Source organism: Octopus sinensis, linkage group LG17, assembly GCF_006345805.1.
Source record: "Octopus sinensis linkage group LG17, ASM634580v1, whole genome shotgun sequence".
Taxonomy (NCBI): domain Eukaryota; kingdom Metazoa; phylum Mollusca; class Cephalopoda; order Octopoda; family Octopodidae; genus Octopus; species Octopus sinensis.
The window spans coordinates 22,448,980-22,472,941 of record NC_043013.1 but is presented as its reverse complement, the minus strand read 5'-3'; the positions used below and the strand labels follow the sequence as shown (position 1 = coordinate 22,472,941).

Here is a 23,962-nt window from a genome sequence, read left to right as displayed (position 1 = left end):
CGCCCTTGCTGCCGGTCAGCGACGAGCATCGGCAAACTACCCGGCCCGTCTTGAAACACGGACTGAGGAGTCCCGGTCGACTTGCAAGTCGTTGGAGCCTTTCACCTTGCGAACTCCGACGGCACAGCGAAAATGAGAAGGTGACACGTCGTCGCTCACGTCGCCGGCGCCGTCGTCGAGGTGCGTGCGGCACCTCGTAGCATCGTTCCCAGGTCGGGTCCACGCGTCCGCGATCGCGTTTCCGCGCGTTCGCGACCGCGTTTCCGCGCGTCGTCGCGTTCCCGCTCCAACTCAGGTGTAGCAGGCGGCCGGGGACCCGAAAAATAGCGATCCACGCCCGGTCGGGACGAAGCCTGGGGAAACTCTGGAAGTCCGAAGCGCCTCTGACGTACAAATCGATCGTCGGAACCAGGTGTAGGGGTGAAAGACCAATCGATCCGTCCAGTAGATGGTTCCCTCTGAAGTTTCCCTCAGGATAACTACCGCCAGCAGGAGAACTGCATGCAATTCCGTCTGGTAAAGCGAAAGACCCGAGGCCCCGGGGACGTTGACGGCCTCGATCTACTCTTGAAATCGGAACGGGCGAAACGGACTGCTCCTCTCCTGATCGGGGGCGGCCGTATATCGCAGCCATTGCAACGCGACGAATGCACGGTGCCAAGTGGGCCACTTTTGGTAAGCAGAACTAGTGGTGTGGGATGAACCGAACGTCCGGCTAAGGTACCCTACGCTTCGCCCATTAGATCCCCGGAAGGGTGTCGGTCGATATAGACAGCAGGACAACCACATACAATCACCAAACATATCCACTACTTAACACCGTCCAAGTTAATGGCCCAGTGGTTAGGGTAGCGGACTCGCGGTCGGAGGATCGTAGTTTCGATTCCCAGACCGGGCGTTGTGTGTGTTTATTGAGCGAAAACACCTAAAAGCTCCACGAGGCTTCGGCAGGGAGTGGTGGTGACCCCTGTTGTACTCTTTCGCCCCAACTTTCTCTCGCTCTTTCTTGTTTCTTGAGTAACGCTGCGATGGACTGGCGTCCCGTCCAGCTGGGGAGAACACATACGCCATAGAAACCGGGAAACCGGGCTCATGAGCCTGGCTAGGCCTTAAAAGGGCGCATAAATATTATATATTAACCCTCTTCACCTTCATGGTTCCGAGTACAGTCCCACTGCATGGCACCTTGGGCAAACACTGGGGTTTAATGGACATGTTGCTGTACAGCTATTACACTATTTTTTAATTTCTTTTTTCGCTCAGGTCAAACATTAGTTTAAAGGTCATGGTCTGACGATGTGAATTTTTCGAGTCCTCTCCCCCACCCTTCCGTTTGCTAGCGCGCATTGTTTTTTCACATTCGTTTAGAACAAGTTATTTTACACCTATTACACTATTTTTTCTTTTTTTTTGCTCGGGTCAAACCCTTTACTTTGACCCTTTTTTCCACCTTTTCACCCAATTTTCTGGGATACTACTTGAGAACAGTGGTCCTGGTGCGCGCACTCGCGTAGTCACGCATCCGCGCTAGCTAGTCGTGACTAGTCGATCCTACAACGACTACCTAGCAAAGTAAATAAAACACAAAATAAATAATTCTTTTTACACAGAGTAAATAATTTTTGTTAAACAAAGTAAATAAAACACAAAAACACAAAGTTTGGATTGACTCGTCATGACTAGCTAGCGCGGATGCGCGAGTACGCGAGTGCGCGCACCGGGACCACTGTTCACAAGTAGTACCATTTTCTGGCCGTTTTCACAGCTATATGCGTTCGATATTTATTTTATTTCCTGTAATATATATTTTTACACTTGGGTCTGGTCGTTTATCTAAACACACACGCACGTATGTAAAAAAAAAAAACATGACATTTTGTAGATATATATATGTTATGATTTTCCGCATATAAGTGTACACCACACTAATTCTTTTTTTTTTTTACCATATTAAATTCCAATATAACAGTAATCGACATTATCAGAAAGATAGTCGCAGAGAATTCCATTACAAAAATATCCATTTTTCTGAAAGTTCTGAGGAAACAAATTCGGAAGGGGGCATTCTTGTGCAGTCACACCCCGTTTGAAATATGTTGATGTCGAAAACCGTCAAACTTTATTATTTGTTTGTCATGTTTGTTTACACAATTTTTACAACATTTTTTTATTACATTTTTCAGTCTACAAAAATATTTGAACAACAGTTACCTCCCCCTTGTTTGTTTTTCGTCTCAAGATGTTTTGTCTCCAGTAGATGTCGCTAGAGGGCATGCATCAGCATCATCAGCAGCAGCAGCGCCATCATCGATCGAAGGGGGAGATAACCACAAGTTCATAGAACCCCTCGAAAAACTCTCCAAACTCCGGAGTTCGTCCGAGCGAGCAACGATGGAGGAGCGCAGCGCAGCACGATGCAAGATTCCTGTTTAAAACCCACATAAGCTGGCCACCCCACGTCGTGTATACGCCGCACTACATATATATATATGTATGTATATATGGCTGGTGGTGATCGACAGAACAAAATACTGAACCTTCCGCGCACTGATGTCAAATTATTCAAAATGAAATAATTATGTAAAACACAAAACAAGCTCCAAGCATTCTCCTTGATGCTCTCTGTCTTCCATCTCTTGAAATATTTCGTTTGTAAACTTAATCAGGAGGAGGACAACGAGGAATATTCAGTCTTGCCAATCTTCTAATTTACTAGACTTTTTGTGAAGAATTACTTGCTGCCTTTTAGTTTGTTTGTTAGAATTATTCGGTTTTTTTTCCCCTTTGTGTGTGGCTGTTGTTTTTATACATATTTTAAGGTAAATGCAATTTTATTTTGTTTTTAAACTTCATTTAAAATTTTGCTAAGATGTCTTGGGAGAGGATAAACGGGGAAAAATAACTTTTAGCTTGTATTCTTGATGTTGTTGTTCAAGGGCTTCTTCTACCTTCCTAAGTTACTTTTTTAGCTAAGTTTTTTGTTTGTTTGTTAGTTCGTTTGGAGATGCATAAAAAGTAAAAATTTTTTTCTCTTCTCGTTTAACAAGTAAAGCAAACATCTCCTCGTCGTAAATATATTTATAAATGGTGGTGTGTGCTCGTAATGGAGTCTAAAGTAGTCGATGCCCAAAACCAGCATTCAGCAGCCGTTGGTAACAGTTCGAGGAACAGCAATAGTAGTAGTAGTAATACAACTGCTACTGCCACCAGTAGTAGTAGTAGTAGTAGTAACAACAGCAATAGTAGTGGTGGTGGTGGTGGTAATAATAGCAATATTGGGGTAAACAACAACAGTTCTTTGGGATGTCCCCCGAACAACAGTGTCAGCAGCAGCAACATGAATAATAACAACAACAACAACAACAGCTGTACCAATACCACTACTACTACCACCACAAGTAATTCTATAACAAACCAAACTAACAGCTGCAACAAGAAGAACCGGGAAGTTATCAATAATTCTGATGACCAATGCTCGACTATTTCTTCAAGCAAAATCGATAATGTGTGTTCGTCTTCGGACTTAGTAAACACGGCCCGCGGCAATGCAACTCCTTCGAAGTTACAAAAACCCAAAAGTGACTCAAACCAAACGGATTGTAATAAACGGGAATCTGCGGACGATAAGTGCGAAAGCTCGTCCTCTCTTACAAACGCATTTTCGTCGGTTTCGGGATTCTCCCAGTTGCATTCAACTGCTTCAAATGATACCTCACACCTCACTTCTTGTTTCAACCACTGCACAAATACCTCTGTATCAAACTCGAATCCTTCTCACATTTATCCTTGTTCCTATTCAGTGCCTTTTTCTGATTCGAACACACACCGTCCGATAAGTGGAGGGGCATCTGCGAACCCATCGGTGTCCCGCGCTGCTGGCAATTCAAGCACAAGTGGGGGCCCTTACAACTGGCAGGCCTCCAAGATATCTGTCCGAGAACGACTGGCTTACCTCTACAACAATGATGTTATGAGCGATGTGAAGTTCCGTGTTGGCAAGGCTCCTGACTCGCAGATAATCCCAGCGCACAAGTTCGTTCTCTCTGTTGGCAGTGCTGTCTTCGATGCTCTTTTCAACTGGATGAAGACCAGTAACTACACACACGAAAACCTCATTGAAATTCCGGATGTGGAGCCGAGCGCCTTCTTGGCTTTGTTGCGATTCCTCTATTGCGACGAAGTCCAAATTAATCCCGAAACCGTCATGACTACTCTGTATGCCGCTAAAAAATACTCTGTGCCAGCACTGGAGAAGGAATGTGTTGAATTTTTGAAAGGTAACCTCTCCAGTGACAATGCCTTTTTGTTGCTCAGCCAAGCGAGACTGTTTGATGAGTCACATTTAGCTTCACTCTGTCTGGAAACTATAGACAAAAACACTTCGGAGGCCCTCGCGGCTGAAGGCTTCACAGATATAGATCTCGACACAATGGCCGTAGTTCTTGAAAGGGACTCTTTAGGAATCCGTGAATGCAAGCTGTTCACGGCGGTTTGTCGTTGGGCTGAAGCCGAATGTATTCGACAAAATCTGACAGTTACGCCAGCTAACCAAAGGAAGGTTCTTGGTAAGGCACTTCACCTTATCAGATTCCCACTGATGTCCGTTGAGGAGTTTGCTAGGGATTCTGCTCAATCTGGTATCCTTTTAGATAGAGAAGTTGTAGATCTTTTCCTATACTTTATCAGTTCGAAACCGACATCCAGCTTTTCAGATGTGCCCCGTTGCAGTTTGACTGGCAAAGAACAAGTGATATCACGTTTCTGTCAAATTGAGAGCCGATGGGGTTACAGCGGCACAAGCGATAGAATCAGGTCAGTAACATTTTTGTCTTTTAAAAACATCAATCGATTCTACACACATTGCTCCAATATCATTCATTATTTTACGTTGTTGACATTATTTACACACACACACATATATATATACACTAACTTTAACATGGGAAATATTCTTTATTAAACATTTATTTAGGAACCTTATAACGACTCCCTCATGGAAAAACATTTTCCCTAATTTTCGAAACTTGAGAAACTAAAATGGACTAATTAGATTTCTATGAAAATAATCGAGTTAAACACCAAAGTAGAAATGCCATCGAATATATATATATATATATATTCGATGGCATTTCTCTCTCTCTCTCTATATATATATATATAACATTAGTTTAAAATCACGAAAAAACAACAACAAAAAAATCTGATTCCTCATGGAATTAAATAATAGCGAAGACTTTTGCTACAACTTTTTAGAATTTATTCTTCACCATTTCTCGTTCTGAGTTTTTGTTTTAAAATAAAATAATTTTAATAAAGCTGTTTTGATTAATACAATTAAAAGATGAGTTCTCACTTAAAAATATGTGACTTAAAACTTAGTTTGGATGGCGATCACAGATGTATGTAGTACATTCTATATTTTCCCTTTTAAGAACTAAATAATCTGGCTAATCAATCACTTTTATAATCGATGTCTGTCTGCTTCCATCAGCAAACGTAAGAAAGAGAAATTGATTTTCTTCGACCTTTTTTTTTTTTTTTTCTGTTGAAGAATTTATAATAAAAACAAGGAACACTTTCTGGAAACATTCTTTGTTTCTCTCCCTGCGACTTCTTTTCAAATCACCACACCCTCTTAAAATGGGATTTATTTCCATTCCATCTTCGTTGGCACTGATAATGAATCTGGTCGAATTAATAGCGAAGCTGATAACTAAAAATAACATTCTTGATAATGTTGCAGACATTTAGCATAGATACAGTTCTGTTAACGGTTTGTGATAAACGAAAATCAATATTTCGATGCTTATTTACGACTGAATCAGTTTCATACACTTCACTAACAAATTTGCCATCGAAATTCGCCTTTGTTTTTAAATATAAATAAGAGCAGAGACTGCTGCTAAGTGGGTTCCTTGTATAAATATATAATTTACAGTCCTCGGACGTTTTTCTTTTTTCCTTTTTTTTTTACGTATGCTGACCACTGGTTAAAAATTGGTATTATTTAATTTCTTTGTTTTGCCAATAAAACGACCAAGTTTCTTTTTTCATTTCGTTTTCTCCCTCCCCCCTTTCCTTCTTTCCACTGAAATATTTTCAATATTTTTTGTTTGTGAATTGGAAGACTCAACCGATTGGTGGCGGCCAAAATGCGTTTCCCTATTTAGCTTTGTCTTCTTAACACTCTTGAGATGGGATCCTACCTAGGTAGACTTTGCCTTTCCCACCTCACCATGATCGTCTGTACCAGGGATTCTCAACGCCCCCCCTCCCCACTTTTTTTTTTTTTTTTAAATCTACGGACCTCTTTGATTCTTAATTTACTCTACTGGACCCTTGGGAGGAATTCAGTGTTTAAAAAATCCGTTTATATTTTTATAATTAAATATTATAAGGTACTGTATAAAAAAAAATTTTAAATATTGTAAAAGTGTTGCCAATTTATTGCGGATAAATTTTAGCCCCAAAATATGTGAACCCAGTTAAGAACCACGAGTCTGTATCCAAGATTTGAGCCCTTGTGATTATGCTAGGAATTAATATTTTTGGTCCTTTAGTTCTATTCACTTCGGATTTTTTGCCCGTATTCTAAATAAGGAACCCCCCCCCCACAAAATTATTAACTGAGTTCTAACCAATTTTTAAACATTCCATAATAAATTGTATTTATATTTTATTGACTTATTACTGCACCTGTTTTTTAGTGATTAAAGGTAAAAATCAGACTGTTGGGTCTTTGTTTTGAAAATTTTGTTTCAGAGCCAAAAGTCTTTGATTCCTAATTTGGCCAATGTTGCTTTTAATCTTGTTGACCACCTCCCCACCTGACCTTTTAAAAAAAATTGCCTTTGGCTTTTTACTTTTTAATATGAAAAGTGTTAGCTTTCAATGCATTCAGATGTTTTGAGGGCTTTTTTTGCCCCTCTGTTTCTTCATTCTATTACATCAGTCTTCATCAGACTCCAGCAGTGCCCCTATTAAAAAACTCACTGGTTTCGAGGGAAATCTGACAAAAAACGAAATAAAATCATTTGGCACCAGATGAAGACATTTGAATTGTTTCCAACTTCCATGTACTTGGTTGGTGAGGACAATGGAAGCTGGCAAGTGAAGCTTTGTTTATGAGTTCTACATCCCCATGTATAACAAATATGTTTGTGATAAGCAAGACCTTGTCTTTAAGGCAGCCTCTTTCATTTCATGAACCAGTTAGACTGCTTCTCATAAAATATATTTTGTAAATAATTCAGAGGATCAGCTCCATCAGTGTTTTCGCATCCCATTTTCCCATGCTTGCATGAGTCTGACAGAACTTGCTGAGGCAGATGCTCTTTCTGTCACTCACTCTTCCTTGTTATCAATCCTTTTAAACACCAGCAGCTCAATGACTGGCTGCGTTCATGCAAAAGATTCCAAAGGTGTGACACTGTTTGTATAACTGGAATGTTTGTTTACACTTAGTGTACAATGCCAAGACAAGGGAGGCATGAACACATACAAGTGTGTGTGTGTGTGTAAGTGTATGGGTCTATATATATGTTTATATACATACACTCACATTCGTTTTTTCATACCAGCATGGGTTAGGTCAGTGGTTCTCAATTGGGGTCCATATAAGATTTTGCTGTTAAAAATTTGTGCAGTAAATTAGTCATACTTCTGCAATATACGAAATAATTTAACAATTTTTTTTCATATAATTCCTAATGATTTTTAATTATAAACATCTAATTGAACTTTTTTAAACCTCAGATGGTTATGAGGGTCCAGTTGAGTAAAACATTAATCAAAGGGGTTCATAGGTTAAAAAAAAAAAAAAATTTAGAATTGCTGGGTTTGATCAATTTATTATTGGAGCATTGTATTACAGCCAGGTGCTCTTCCTGTAGCTAACTTTAACCCGCCTTTCAAGTAAAGGATCTCTGATGGCACAAAGCCAGTGGACAACTTGGCAGCAGAAAATGGCATCACCACTTGTAGCTCAGAGATTTTTGGAGAGCTGCAAATGTAAGTGCATGCACACACACACACAGAGGCTTCTTTCAGTTTCTGTCTATGAAATCCACTTATAAGACTTTGGAGTCAGATTGGTGCTTGTAGTAGAAGGCATTGCACTGTGAGATTGAACCCAAAACTATGCGCTTTGGAAGCAAATATCTTGACTACATAACAAGCTGTATACAACCTTAATTGCTAACAAATGTAGATTTCTATTTCTCTGGAGCATCCTTCTTTATTTTAAAAGCATCATCCTCTTCTCACCGTGTCCTCTTCCACTTTTAGCTAATTCTTGGATCTAGTTTTGATTCTCAGTTGCAGCTTTGTTGTCCGCTCATCTTTAAGTTTCTGGCTTTGTGAATAAACTCTTACTCCTGACAGAGCAAGGGTAAACATGGGAACTTTAACTTACATCTTAAGAAGAATTCTTCAGAAGATGAATTGTTGAAATATGTTGAGTCTTTGTGCCAAGAAACCAATATAAAAAGCCTTTTCTTTTTCTGGGTCGCTTGCAATGCCATCTCTCTCTCTCTCTCTCTCTCTCTCTCTCTCTCTCTCTCAAGGATTTGCTTCGTATTCTCTTTTTTTTTTTTTTCTATCTCCTAAAACCTTGCAACTGATCGTTATTCGGTCAGCACATTTTTCATATGATGTCCATTTTCCAGGTTTATGGTGAACCGAAGAATTTTTGTTGTTGGGTTTGGCCTCTATGGGAGTATACATGGCCCCACGGATTATTTAGTCAACATTGAAGTAAGATTTTTTTGACTCTTCTAAATTTTTCTTTCATTTTATGTTTTTATATAATCTTAATTCAGCCTCTGTTTTTCAGCCTGGTATGGGTTGGACAGTTTGACAAGTGTTGGCAAAGCCAGGGGCCACTCCAGGTTCTTTTGTTTTAGCTTGGTTTCTACAGCTAGCTGCCCTTCCTAACACCAACCATTTTATAGGTAGTAGTGAGTGCTTTTTTGTGACACTAGCACCAGCTCCAGTGCGTTTTTTTGTGTGTTAGGGGCTGAAATGTGAGTGGCAGGGAGAAAGTTGATGGAGCAGAGTCATTCATGGACAAGCATTTACGTGACTGATCAGACCATTGGATGTTGTTATACATCACTGGTCTCAATGCACTTTGCATTGTTTTGACTTTTGATTGATGCTACCCCACAGTTACCTAAAATTATAGATGTGTGGTTCTAGGTAAAGTATTTCAGGAATGGAGTAAAGATTGTTTGCCAACATAACATGGCAGTCCTGGTTTAGGATGAATGTTGCTGTAATTTAGCCCCAGGAGACATCGTTTCCAGCTGGCTATATGACACAATCTGTGTCCTTATATTTTTGAATGAGGGCATCTAGCACCCCCACTCTCCAGCTGGAGACGATGTCTCCTGGGGCTAAATTTCAGCAACATTCTTGGCTTCTGAATGTAGAAGGCTTTTTTTTGTTCCAACATTGGTTGCTCTTCTTCAAACAAATATGGCCTTCATGCATCCTGCTGGCTGCCCTGGCAGTCTTCTCTCTATAAATATAATAATAATTTTTCTTTGACTTGTATTTTACCTTTTTCTGTACAGTCCCCTAAAAAAATCCAGCTTATGGATCTGACTGATATTAAAAAGGCTGAGAGCCACTTGTTTAGGGAGTCATACTGAGAAAAACCAGTTTTATTGTGTTGGTATCACAGTAATCCTCTTCATTTCTGGTTTAATTTGAATTGGGGGTGGGGTATGGATTAATGGTTATTAATCAGTGCCTAACAAAAAGACAAATTTAAACTATAAATTTACATAAGTTTTTGAAGAATCTGACTTCTTTTATAATACTTCACTTATTTGTGACTTGTAGTGATTATTTTTGTATTTTTTTCTTTTTTTTTTGTAAAGTTACTTCATGCCGACACAGGTAAAGTTCTGGGCCAAAATAACGGCACTTTCCACTGTGATGGCTCTACTTCAACCTTCAGAGTCTTATTTAAGAAACCACTGGAAGTGTTACCAAATGTCAATTATACAGCATGCACCACTTTAAAAGTAAGAAGAAAATCTTTCTTTTTCTCCTTTCTCATTATTAACTCTTCTTTGTAGCTGACACTGTAATGGGAGAATCCATTCTAGCAGAACGGGCCAATAGCTGGTTCCTGATATTCTTTTTTCAGAACGATATTAGTGTCTAAATGCCCTTTTCTTCACCCATAACAGTTCGACTCCCTATCTTGAAGCAAACAATGTATTTGAGAATGGTAATGTCGTTTTTGCTCCCAAAATCTGACACGGAATTTAATAGCTGAGGGAAGCAGTAAAAATGGTCATGTTTATAGGAATTAAAGATATCTGTTTCATGGAAGATATTCTGAAGCAGTTTGGTCAACCATTGAGCTATTGATTCTTTACAAAAAGGATTATACTGGGTGGTCATCTGGATTTGTGGTTTTGAAAGCAACTCTAATTCTCAGCAGAAGGTTTTAATGTCACAAGACAGGCAAAGCTATTTAGTTTAAATATTTCAATTCATGGAATATTTCAACTAAATATCAGCAGTGCATGCCTCCCGTTTTGTCTTACCGTCTGTGATTACTTTGAAAAGGAAGCATTCTGCTGGAGATAAACCATTTCTGATGAAAACATTTTTGGAACCTTCTTTATTGTAATGGTCTGTCTCTTCTGCTGGAATGGATTCTGTTCTTTAAAATATATAACAAAGAAACAATTCTTAACCCTTTTGATACCAACCTGGCTGAAACCGGCTCTGGCTCTGTAGTACAAATGTCTTGTTTTGATAAGTTTTGAATTAAAATCTTCCACTGAACCTTAGTCACAATTTATGTTCCTAACATTAGCTGAATGATAACTAAGTTATTTTACTAAATTCTTTGTTATACTCAAAATTAATTTAAAGAAACAGAGAGCATCTCAATAGAAATACAGTATCAAAAGGGTTAAAGATCTTTGCTTACATCATTTGCTGACCTTCATTCCATTAACTACAGTTTTGTAAATCTATCGACTCTCATCTAAGACTGACCGATCTTCATTACCAGCTACTTCTGAACTTAAATATTCTTGTACGTATTACTTCTTTTGAAGCCAGGAATTCCTCTGTGAAGTACAATCTTCCTCATTCCTCATGATTTACTCTTCTCATGCCAATTTTGTCAAGCTGGCATTAGTCTGCATATTGCCATTCCACGTGGCTTTTCATCATCTTAACCAGAGTGGGCAGCTTTAGTCTTAAACATCTTATCCCTCTCCTAAGTCTCCTTCTGTGTTTGCCCTCTACTCCTTAATCTTTCATCCATTTACATCATTCAGTTTACATCCTAATTGCAGGTATCTTTTAAAACTTGTGTTCTTCTTCTTCTTTACTCTCAGACCAGGCTCATCTAATCTCTCTCCATCCTTCCCAGGTCTTAAAATCAGTGCCTATGTCTCACTTCAGTGCAATATCACTCTTTCTTTTATCATACGGTTTGCCTCGACCTGGAGAGAAATCTCTTATTACCAAGTGTGAAGTTTTACCCTTCTTCCATCAACAGTCATTAAATCCTTTTGCTGGACTTCTTGAGCTCAACAAGTTTCACCTACTGTTCATGTGCAGTGGTCCTCTACATCTTACACTTGAAGTTTCTGTTCTGTGAGTCTGTCAGAGATGCCACTCAGTCTTATGTGTATCAATTAGTTGCGCTCTATAACACCAGGTTTCTCTATATTTCCTGCCTCCATATTAAGCAAAGCCGTTTCTTAGATGGCATTGGAGTATTTGGTTCACTTTGATCTTTGCCCTGTTAGTTTAGCCCAGTGGTTCATAACTGGGGTCCATTTGGCCCCTGACGGTCCATATCAGATTTTGGGGTCAATGCAATAAAATATGGTAAATCAAGTATCCACAATTGTATTTTAAGGGCCCCTGGAAAAAAATTTTCTTTAGATGTATGTATTGCAAGAAACAGCTGGGATTCTTTCTCTAACATTTAACATTGTTCAACCTACACAAGTTGATGAGAGAAAAACGAAATAGGAATTTTGAAAGAATTTTCTATAAAACTAGTTTTTAAACTTCAAATGGCTATGGGGGTCCACCAGAATAAAATAGTAATCAAAGGGGTCCATGGATAAAAAAAAGTGGTTGAGAACACCTGGTCTAGCTGTGTTTTAAGGTTTGAACTCTTCAGTAGATTCTGCTGGGAGTAATAACTGAGCAAGTGAAGCCCTGTTACGTTTTCCATTCATTCAATCCACACCTAACACTTGCCTTGCAAAACAGTGCTTCTGTACTTGGTTCAGCCAGTTTGCTCAGGCCACTCACCTACTGTTAGGTCATCAGTCTACAAAATGGGACCCTATGAAGGGACTTCTCTAGAGTAACAAATAGGAAATGTTTTGTTCTTCTCTAAAATACTTTGGTTTCACTTGTTTCCTTTAGAAAGATGAGATCCGTTTTGAATTCCAGTGTTTCCCTGCTTTTTAATAAATTTTCCTTCAGATGAAGGAATAGAAAGTTACATAAAAGCCGACCTGATGTCTAGTTTAATTGCAATCCTGGTTCTGTCTGCAAGTCTTATTTGAAAGGAATGGTTTACACATAACTGCTGTAATATCAAGATACACTCATCACAAGAGATTCTTAGATTCTCTTTTTCTTTCAATGTTTTTTGATTATTTTTTATTGGATTGTGAATTTGTGAAGATTGACAAAATGTATATACACATCTAAACTCTCAGATGTTCTAACAAAACTTATAAACCATTTTTATAATTACAGATTTTTACATGTATCTAAGTGTTACTCTACAAACTATATTTGCTGTACAAATTTCACTTAATTTTATAAGATAACTAACTTTACATTCCTACTTGAAATCTAGAATTATGTAATAAATCTCTGAAATTCTAATATTTTATTACCTGTAAAAAAGACATTTTTTGTTTTAAAAAAAAAAAGACACCTTTGTTTGTTTTTTCTTTTAATAGGGTCCTGATTCTTATTATGGCTCCCGAGGTCTGCGCCGAGTAACTCACGAAACTGTTTCAAGTGGCAAAGTTACTTTTCAGTTCACCTATGCAACTGGCAATAACAATGGCACATCTATAGAAGACGGTCAGATTCCAGAGATTATATTTTACACATAGTCCAAATGATTCCTTCCTTTTTCTTACCTCCCTAAAAATATCAGAAGAATTTTTTCCCCCAATCCAACTGCCTAATTCCTAGTCTTCTGATTTCTTTGGAATCAAAATCCAATTTACTGCTGCTATCCCTTTTGTATGAACCAACAGTTTCCTGTTCCCAGATGAATTGAAACTTTCATCTTTGGAGGACAGCTTCAAAGTATTATCCTGTCTATTGAGCACACGACTCATTGACTCAATCCTGAGCCAGTATTAATTTGTGATGATAAAGAACAACAATCTCTTGCGTATACTGAAGAAATCTCCTCTCATCCCAGCCTCTATATCTTTTTGATACATTTTAATCTAATTCCATGTAACTCTCACAACTAGGTACCAGCACAACAATTAGTGTTCACATAAAATAGACAATCAATGCCCAGACTCTGCCATGGACTGTTTATAAAGTGCCTGCATTCATTAGATCTGTCTCCATAAGCCTGACAATTTCTTGTTGCCATTTCCCCCTAATGTAAGTTGAAATTTTAGAACTTGCAGTTGCATGTCTGATTATTAAATTCCTTGTTGGGATTGAGATAACTTGAATTTTAAATCAAAGGAAGAAGTCATTGAATAGAAATATTTTCAAAATATTTTCCTTAAACACACACACACACACACACACACACACACACACACACACACAGCAAATGGACGCATATATATATATATATATATATATATATTTGCCCATTGAACAAAATTGCTGTATTTCTTAAATAGCTTGCTGATAAAAGTTATCTATCAAAATGGAACCAGAACGAGAAGGCAGTGCCAAATTCTTGGTTCCTTCCTTTTGTTATTGGGCTGTTTTTGCCTAATCTTTCAAGAGCTGTATTTTATACTTTGCTTTAAACCAGTGTCTGGATTCTTTTGTGATATCAAACCATTCTGTCCCTGCTGGCCAGTGGAATTTGGGCTCATAATGGGGTTTCTTTTTTTGTTTTCTCATCTAGTCTGTATCTTTTCTGTAATTCACTTGAGTCAGAATTCATGTACATTTTTCTTTGAGGAGTAGCTATTATGAAGCAAAAAATTTGAAACCTGTAATAATATGTGTATATATAATCTATTTTCCCAAATAGAGTAGTTTTGGAGTTAGTTACCAATATTGTGAAGCATGAAATTGCAAGTGTTCGTTTTGGAATGTCCTTAATTGTAGAGTAAGATTTCTTGTAATATTCTCCTGGTTAACTGCCAATTCTTATGTGAAACCAATTAATTACCCCTCCCCCTTTTTTTTTATTAAGGCAGATCTTTGGAGATATGTTTGTGTTTTATATTATTGTAATTGAACCATTTGTTGTGTTGTAGATTCTGAGTTCCATGGAAATTGACTTAGTTGAGGTTTTACTGTAAGTATTTAGAAAAACATAGTTCTTAGCAAGTATAAATGGTGTGGAAACAGATGTCTGTGATGCACTAAAATTGTTTGACTTAGAGAAAGGATATCATCTCACCATTTTGATATTTCAACTAATCTTTCTTTTGAACAGTGAAAGAAACATTTAAAAATATTTTTAACTTTTAGTTTTTCTTTTAAATTTCAAGAGAAAGAAAATCTGATCAAATTCTAGATGTCCCTGAAAGTTGAGGCTTCATTAAAGGCCTGCCGCAATGGGAAAAACAAGAATAGGGTTGTGTGTTGATATCTTTTTTCTAGTTTCTTTTAAAGAATGGGGCTTGGATAATTTCTACTTCAACTAGGGCCAAGGAATAATTAAACGAGATTTTTATTCTCTTGATATTCAAGGTTCTTACTGTTCCATTCTTTCAGGAACATTTGTTTCATATTGTTCTGTCATATTTCATAGATTGCATTTTATTTTTTTATATAAATATATCTGGCAACAAAAAGCTGATACTTTGTAAATTAGTAAATTGTTATTGATTTAAATTCTAACCTTGTATGGTTTTAGTATTTCCGTGTGTTCCGCCATGCTCTGTGCCAAAATGAAGTTAAAGAAAAACATTTTTTCCGTCCAACTGGATAAGAACACAAATTACCCCCCCCCTTTTTTTTTGTCTCAGTTCATTTAATGGTGATACTTTTATATTTTTATTATTTTCCAGACATATTCACTTTTAATATTTCACTGTTTTGTTGATGTTAGTCAAGCAACCCACAGGTGTCTCTCTCTCTCTCTTGTGAAAAAAACAATTTACTTTGCTTCGTTTTGGAATTCAAATCTAAACATTGATATTTACCAGTAAATAAAGTGAAGCTTTTCAATGCAGATTTGAGATCTTCAAATGCTGACATTTAATAATTTATAAGGGTGGGGAGGCCCTTTCGGCTTGCTTCTAACCCTGTCAAACAAAATGGCCAACCTTTAGAACAGTATTTTATGACATGTTTGTGTTTTCTTATTTTCAAAAGAGTATCAGCTGTGTTCTTTGTAAGATGTGTGTGGAGACTATTTCTTGGATTCACACACTTTCTAAGGAGGTAACTGACTAATGTAGCTTTACAATGTTACCAGGATGTGGTTGTCAAACTGTTTAGATTTACTATCAGTGTGATGTAGTGTTTCTGGACCCATTGGTCAGAAGTTCAAACCTGACAACTGGTATTGCCTTGTTTTTTGGTTTTTTTTTTCATCTACAAGGTATTTACTCAACTTTCTGTATAATAGGTGCCTCTCTAATGCTAGAATTAATAGCAGTAAGAAGACGTCATTGAAATATTAAGTACATTTTCAATAATTATAGCATCTCAGATTTACAGTTGAGTGGAAGAAAAATATGAAAGTTCGTTGTGGGTGAAAGATGTTTTATGAATGGTGAAATATCACCAAAAGTGTTTGTAACTAATTTTGTTACTAATGTTATTGTTATTTATTCTACAAATGGAATAATAGAGTAAAAGATGTTTTAAGCCTTAAGGAACAATTAGCTGAAGCTCTTTAGGATCTCATATTCCAAAGGTGTGCTTGGCTATTTCTGCTGAAGGCCTACATTTGCCTTTGTCTCTAGATCAACAAAATAAACAAAATACTGGGAATAAATTACAGAAAATTGTAAGAAAGAAAATTAAGTGCCCCTCTCCTGGTCTTGTTTTTTTTTTTCCCTCCCCCACTTTTTCCTCTTCTCTCCCTGTTAAATATATTCAAGTTTAATGGATTCACTAGTGTCCTTGATGAAGATACCGTCCCTAATCTTGTAAGCAACCTTACTTGAAATTTAACATTTTTCTGGTAGTCTTTCAGAATATTAAAAAAAATAGTTTTTGAAATGTTCAAATTGAAAATTTTCTAGCCTTTAGGCTGATTTGAAAAGATTGGCATTAAAAAAAACAACAACTTTTTTTTCTTTCCCGCCAATTTAATCTATACACAGTTTGTTTATTGTATACAGATGTACAACCCTTTGACAGTTTTATCAATATTTTATTTCATTTCTTAACCTTGATCTGCTTCTTTCTTTTTACTCTTGTATATTTGATCTGCTGATCACAAATATTCTCCATTCTTAAGAGATACAACCCTCTGCATGAACCTTGTAATCAGTATTATTCTTAGGGTAAACCTGCAATATCTGGTTTTCTGTGACCTCTCTACTACAGACATTTTTTTTTTTTTATGCACAAAAAAAAGTCATCGATTCCAATTATTTATTTTTCCTTTCATGATAAGTTGTACCATAACGTTAAAGAAAACCAAAACCTCTCCTGAAATATTGGAGAGCCATACTGCCTGGTAGTTTGTCTGTTCTGTTAGTAAAAGTCCTGAAATCCATATGAGCAGGGAGGGTGTCTTCAGGAAGGCAGTCTTACCATTCAATGTATACAACAGTATTAAATGTTGCTGTATGAATTTTGTATAATGTACACGCTGCTGAGTATTATTATTATTTTCTTTTTTTGGGTGTGTTTTACCTGTGTTTCATCCATTTATTTGCTTTCCCAAACTGCAACCATCTCCCTTCCATTGTACTTTCCGTCTCCTTCAAACGGAAACTTATGTGACACTCGTTTAAATGGCATTCATTCTGTATTTTCATTTGCATGTTCATCAACTTAGGTCAGCAGTAATCTCTTTGTTTATAGATTTGGCAACATTTTATGATTTAATTTTTGTTGTCTGTGTCTCTCCTCAGTTCAGTGGGAAACATTTTAAATTATTTAAATAAATTTTTAAAAATGCAATTTGTTTTGTTTGTTCATTATTTACATTTCATTGATATTTGTCCTCATCTTGTTTGTTTCTTTCCAAAGACTTACACGATGGCAAACAGGCACAGTTTTCACAAATAATTGAGCATAATGCAATTCTCAAATTAAATTAACATGGAAGCTTCCCAAATCATTAGAGAGTCACTTCCAAGTTTCACAATGGAAGCCAAACAGATTTGAAGGTTTTTGTGGGACTGTCACCCAACATAAACTCAAAATGAGGAAACCGGTAAATAAGGATTCCTTAGAGATCATAGTCTTCTATTTAACCATTGACCATTTCTGATAGTCTAGACACTATTTTTTCCCCTTACCAGTATTAATAGGGGACAGGAGAGATTGGCAATTCTCGTCATCCTGTGCTATTTTGCATTATGGAGCTTATGAACAATTTCAAGTGTTAGCTCTGCTGTTATTTTTGCTGTAGTTCCAAGACATGATGCATTTCACTATTCTGTGGTCCCTCTTGGTGAGCCTTACCATTCCTGCAGAATTATACTTGCCAGAGCTGGTTTTGCTTTGGTTTTAGAATGGCAAAAGGATTTTAGAGAAATCCTGAATTGTATTTTAAAGACAATAGGTACCTTCTTGTTGAACCATTATGGTGCTATCTCATCTGCAAGTAACTGAAATGAGACAATTGCTGGGATTTAATTCACTACAAGTATGGAATGTTGATTTATTACTGGAAAAGAATGGTTTGCAAAGGGCTGGATATACTTGCTGATACAGTTCTATATTTAAGGGATGAGGAATTATGTACATTATTTACATTTGACGGATATTTGTCCTCATCTTGTTTGTTAACACAATGTTTTGGCTGAAATACCATCCAGCCTTCATCAGGTGTCTTGGGGAAATTTCAAACCTGGGTTCTCATTCCTAAGGTATTTTTCAATGTTATTATTATTGTTATTATTCAAGTCACTGCCTGGAATCAAACTTGGAATCTTGGGGTTAGTAGCCTGCGCTCTTAACCACGGGCATATGGCATAGTGGTTAAGGACCAGTTTTCCATGGTTCAGATGGACTTTTGTTGAGGCAAATTTCTTTTTCTGGCTAGATGCCCTTCCTGCAACCAACCCTCACCTGTCCCCACCCCCCCCCCATGGCCCAGACAGGTTTTTCAAGGAAGACTGGAAACAAACAGCCTTGCTTCTAGGAAGGTAATGTTTGCAACCAACATGTGATGTCAAGGCAAGGGCGCGCGCATGCACACACACACACACACCATACCTCCCTGATGGTATTCTGCCAATCAAATTTACTCCTGAGGCTTTTAGGCCATCTGAGTGGAAGACGGAGGGCCAAAGTGCTGTCCAGTGGGACTGAACCCTGACACCGCATGATGGCTGGGAAGCAAGATCATTAACCACAGCTACACCATGAACTTCAATATTATTTAGACCCCCCCCCCCCGCCACTTTAAGACAACAAACTGGCAGAATTGTTAGTCCACTGGGCAAAGTGGCTAGTGGCATTCTGTCAATCATTAGGTCCTGAATTCAAATTCTGCCAAAGATGACTTTGCTTTTTATCCTTTCAGAGTTGATAAAAATAAGAACCAATTAAATCGTGGGGTCAAAGTAATCGACTGACCATTTCTCCTACAATTGCTGGCTCTGTGCCAAAATTTGAAATCACTAAAAGTTCAGCAGTAAGCACATCCCATTAGGAATGCTTTTGAAAGAAAGAATGTCTAACGCTATTCTTTAATTTGCTCCTTATTTGTAATGAAAATAAAAAGAAATATGGTGTAGTGGTTAACAGTGTGGGCGACTAACCCCAAGATTCTGAGTTCGATTCCAAGCAGTGACCTGAATAATAATAATAATAATAATAATGATGATAATGATAACATTGAAAAATACCTTAGGAATGAGAACCCAGGTTTGAAATTTCCCCAAGACACTTGAAGAAGGCTGTGTTAACAAACAAGATGAGGACTAATATCCGTTAAATGTAAATAATATAAATGATGAATACCTGCCGATGATATCAAAAGTTTTTCCAGCCTTGCAATGGATTTAGAAGGAAAGCTTGCAGAACTCCCGATTAGCTGCTGCACTTCCTGCATGGGACAAAACATTTCCAAATTTGATTACATTTTGTCAGATAAGTTTTTGCTATGGCTGTATTCTAAGAAACCAACCCACTCTACTCAGTACAGGAAAATTGACAATTCTGTGAGTCAGTGACCTCAAGAATGACTCTCTTTACTGCTGCATGAACACATGTGTATAAAACCTCATTGACAATTCATTTTACTACATTCAAGTTATTTACTGCTTTCATGCAACAACATGTTTTTTTATCATGTATAAAACCTGTTTACATTTGCTCGCTAAGTTGTCCAACACCCTGTCGGCTGGTGGTGCATTATTGAATCGTTTTCTAAGTGTATTTCCAATATCGTTACAAGTTCTCATTAAAACAGAAAGAAACTTCATACTTTATGAACATACAGCATGTCATGCATATGTGTGTTAGCATATATATATCATCACCATCGTCATCATATATATATATATATATCATATCTGCACCCTCGTTACACGAGAAAAGCCATAGCCAAAAAGATTTACTGAAATTATCTTTGGTGCGATGTGATATCCTTGTATGACTTTTAAGCCCAGCCACAATTTTACACACACACACACACACAAATGCACACACACACAACCAAATGCACACAAGCACACATACGAAGCAATGGGTTGTATGCAATGTTTTGAGTGGCATGGGGACCTTAAAAATGGAAGAACGTCTCTGAAAGACAATAAGTGATCTAGAAGACCTGCCACAAGCATCATCCCTGGAAATGTGGTTTTGTGCATCGAGAATTCCACCCCCAGGGCCAGACTGTCAATTAAGAGTTCTACTGCGATGTTTTGAAGCATTTGAGGCGGTGGGGGGGACATTCATTGAAAGCAACCAGATCTGTGGAACACAAAGAATTGGATTTCTCACTGAGCTCTCCTCATTCAAGTATTGTTTCCACACCTACCCTATTCACCAAATTTCATCACCCTAGATGAAAATGCAGTTCAAAGGTCACAGTTTTAACCCTGTTGTTGAGATCCAGAGTGAATTGCAAAAGGGTGGAATTCACTTACAGAAAACGACTTCCAGGACAGATTCCAAAAGTGGCAGGAACACTGGAACCAGTCTATTGCTGCACAAGGTGAATATTCCGAAGGAAAGGATGTTCAAACTTTGGTAAATAAATTATTTTCCATTAAACATAACTACTCCAGTGACCCTTTGATAACATCTATGTCCCCAACAATTCAGGGAATGAAGTAGATAAACTCCAAGCTACATATATCTCAAAGCTAGTGGAACACCTCAGAAATAATAAGTTATCCAAATATACACACACACATATATGTATACATACATACATACATACATACATGGTGGCTGTCCCCTTGTTGTCGAGTATGGCCATTGTGCGTAGCTTAATCAATGTTGTTATCGTGCAATGCCTGTGCAAGAAGATTTTTTTTTAAAGTGAGGAAAGGCTGTGCACTGAGTCAATCCCACTCACTAAGCAACAGCAGCCATAATCCGAAAAGGACAAATCAACATCATCGGTAACCACTGAGCCGCAGGTTTTATGTCGGAGTTATCCCAGTTACCTGCGTTACCTTCTTCTAGAGGGATGCCCTAACAAAGGCTAGGAGTCCTTCACTCCCAATGATTTAACCGCACGATCGGGTATTCAGTCCGATTATTTCTATGTCCCCGCGCATGATACATCCTTAAGACATACATACATGCATACATTTATATATATGTATGTATATATATATATCTGTAATATAATCATCATCATCGTTTAACGTCCGTTTTCCGTGCTAGCACGGGTTGGACGGTTCGACTGGGGTCTGGGAAGCCAGGGGCTGCACCAGGCTCTAGTCTGATCTGGCAGTGTTTCTACAGCTGGATGCCCTTGCTAACGCCAACCACTCCGCGAGTGTAGTGGGTGCTTTTTACATGCCACGATCGGTTGGTGCTTTTAACGTGCCACCGGCATGGAAGCCAGCCAAGGCGGCACTGGCATCGGCCACGTTCGGATGGTGCTTTTTATGTGCCACCGGCACAGAAGCCAGTCGAGGCGGCGCTGGCATTGGCCACGTTCGGATGGTGCTTTTTATGTGCCACCGGCACAGAATCCAGTCGAGGCGGTGCTGGCAACGGCCACGTTCAGATGGTGCTTTTTATGTGCCACCGGCACAGGTATCACAACTACTATTTCCATTGATATTTATTTCGATGTTCATGTACTTGACTCAACAGGTCTCCTCAACCACAGCGGGATGTTCTGGAATCCAAGGTACTTTGAATGGGCAGGGGCTATGCGGAACTGGTGCAGGAAGCAGCCCGGGTCTTTGCAGTCACAGCATATCTCCAGAGATCTCGGTCCTTCGCCATTGCCTCAGTGAGGCCCAATGCTCTGAGGTCATGCTCCTCATCCCATGTGTTCCTGGGTCTACCTCTCCCCCTGATACCTTCAACTGTTTGGGAGTGGCACTTCTTCACACATCTCTCCTCATCCATCCGCAGTACATGACCATACCATCACAAGTGTCATTCTTGCACACCACATCTGATGCTTCTTATGTCCAACATTTCTCTCAGGGTGCTTACCTTCTGTTGTGCGCGCACACTGACATTACACATCCAGCGGATCATGCTAGCTTCATTCCTTTCAAGTCTATGCATGTCCTCTGCAGTCACAGCCCATGTTTCACTACCGTGATGCATGGCAGTTCGCACACATGCGTCATACAATCTACCTTTCACTTTGAGCGAGAGACCCTTTGTCGCCAGTAGGGGTAGGAGCTTTCCGAACTTTGCCCAGGCTATTCGTATTCTAGTGGTGACACTCTCTGAGCATCCACCTCCACTACTAACTTGGTCACCCAGGTAGCGGAAACTATCAACTACTTCTAGTTTCTCCCCCTGGAATGTGATGGAATCTGTTTTCTGAGTATCTGTGGTGTCTATTGTCCCTGTGCATCTGCCGCACATGAAAGCTATCTTATCAGTTAATTTCCCTTTGATGTTGCTGCACCTCTTATGCGTCCATAGCTTACACTGGGTGCATCTTATGGAGTTTCTACCTACACCTTTCCTACAGATCGAGCAGGGCCACCTGCCCGAGGGGGTGTGTGTTGAGTTCACCTTTCTGCTTACTATAACTTTGGTCTTTGCTACATTTACTCTGAGGCCCTTTGATTCTAACCCTTGCTTCCACACCCGAAATTTCTTTTCTAGTTCCGGTAGTGATTCTGCTATGAGAGCCAGGTCATCAGCATAGAGGAGCTCCCAGGGGCAACCTGTTTTGAATTCCTCTGTTATTGCCTGGAGGACTATGATGAATAAAAATGGACTGAGGGCTGAGCCTTGGTGTACACCTACTTCTACCCGGAATTCTTCACTATATTCATTGCCAATCCTAACCTTGCTGACAGCCTCTCTGTATAGGGCCTGTACAGCCCTTATTAGCCATTCGTCGATCTCCAGACGTGACAATTATTCGGTTGTCATAATAAAACTCCGGGTTTCAGATGTCGGGGTGGAAATCTGCTCCTGCACGTCGTCAGTTATCAAGGCAATCAAAAAATGCTATGAAAATGACCATTAAACAAAGGAAAACTACTATGTAAATGACCGTTATTAAGACAAACAAAAGAGCTATTAGAATGACCGTTATATAGAGGGGAAAAGCCCCAAAGGGGAGAAAGTAAAAAATGTAAAAACACTCATAGAATTCGCGTATGTGCGCATTACAAACATACACATGCGCGCACGCACACCCACGTACATGTGCCTATATGCATATGCTCACTCACACTTGCGTAAAACACATACATGCACACCTACACACACCCCTATATGTGCACATATATATGCAACCATACACATGTACACATATACATACCTGCACACACACACACACATACACACACACACGTATATATGCGCACAAAAATTTTCATATACAGGTCTACGCATATGCACAAGAAAAATGTAGAGTGAAAGGTGATATACAGAAAATTATGTAAAAATATATAAAGCAATAAAAAAATATATAAAAATATATGTAAAAATATATAAAGCAATAAAAATATATATAAAAATATATGTAAAAATATATAAAGCAATAAAAATATGTAAAAAATATATATAATATAATATATATTGATTGTCTTAATAACTGACGAGATGCCGGAGCAGATTTCCACTCCGACATCCGAAACTCGGAGTTTTATTATGGCAACTGAATAATTGTCACATATTATATTACAGATAAATTCTTCTATTTACATAATATCGAGGTCTCATTCATTCTTTTGTTGTCATACCATTACTATATATATATATATATATATATATATATATATAATCAAAATAAGCAACAAGAATGACTCCGGTAGTTTGGTACAATTGTTTCGCACTACACCATTTTATTAAAAGTTGTAAGTATTACAGCAGATTTAAGATGCTGAGTGCTCATCAGCCAATTTATAGGTTTTCCATAAATACAAAAGCTTTCAAATCAAGTAGCAACATTATAGAGAAGGTAGATATACAGACAAAGATGTAGATTTAA

At 38.2% G+C, this 23,962-nt stretch overlaps 1 protein-coding gene across 1 annotated transcript; it reads left to right on the top strand.

The window, feature by feature from the left end:
* Positions 1-3,062: 3,062 nt before the first annotated feature.
* Positions 3,063-16,761, top strand: LOC115220858 (BTB/POZ domain-containing protein 1). Its single transcript, XM_029791039.2, has 4 exons — positions 3,063-4,812; positions 8,667-8,754; positions 9,885-10,031; positions 12,969-16,761. The coding sequence occupies exons 1-4, from the start codon at positions 3,104-3,106 to the stop codon at positions 13,125-13,127; spliced, it is 2,103 nt and encodes a 700-aa protein (XP_029646899.1). The 5' UTR covers positions 3,063-3,103; the 3' UTR covers positions 13,128-16,761.
* The last annotated feature ends 7,201 nt before the right edge of the window (positions 16,762-23,962 follow it).

Excerpts from the sequence above, each read along its gene's own strand:
- LOC115220858 (XM_029791039.2), top strand. The coding sequence starts at position 3,104 with ATGGAGTCTAAAGTAGTCGATGCCCAAAACCAGCATTCAGCAGCCGTT. Across the intron at positions 8,755-9,884 it reads ATTATTTAGTCAACATTGAA|TTACTTCATGCCGACACAGG; the intron begins GTAAGATTTTTT and ends TTTTTTGTAAAG. Across the intron at positions 10,032-12,968 it reads CAGCATGCACCACTTTAAAA|GGTCCTGATTCTTATTATGG; the intron begins GTAAGAAGAAAA and ends TTCTTTTAATAG.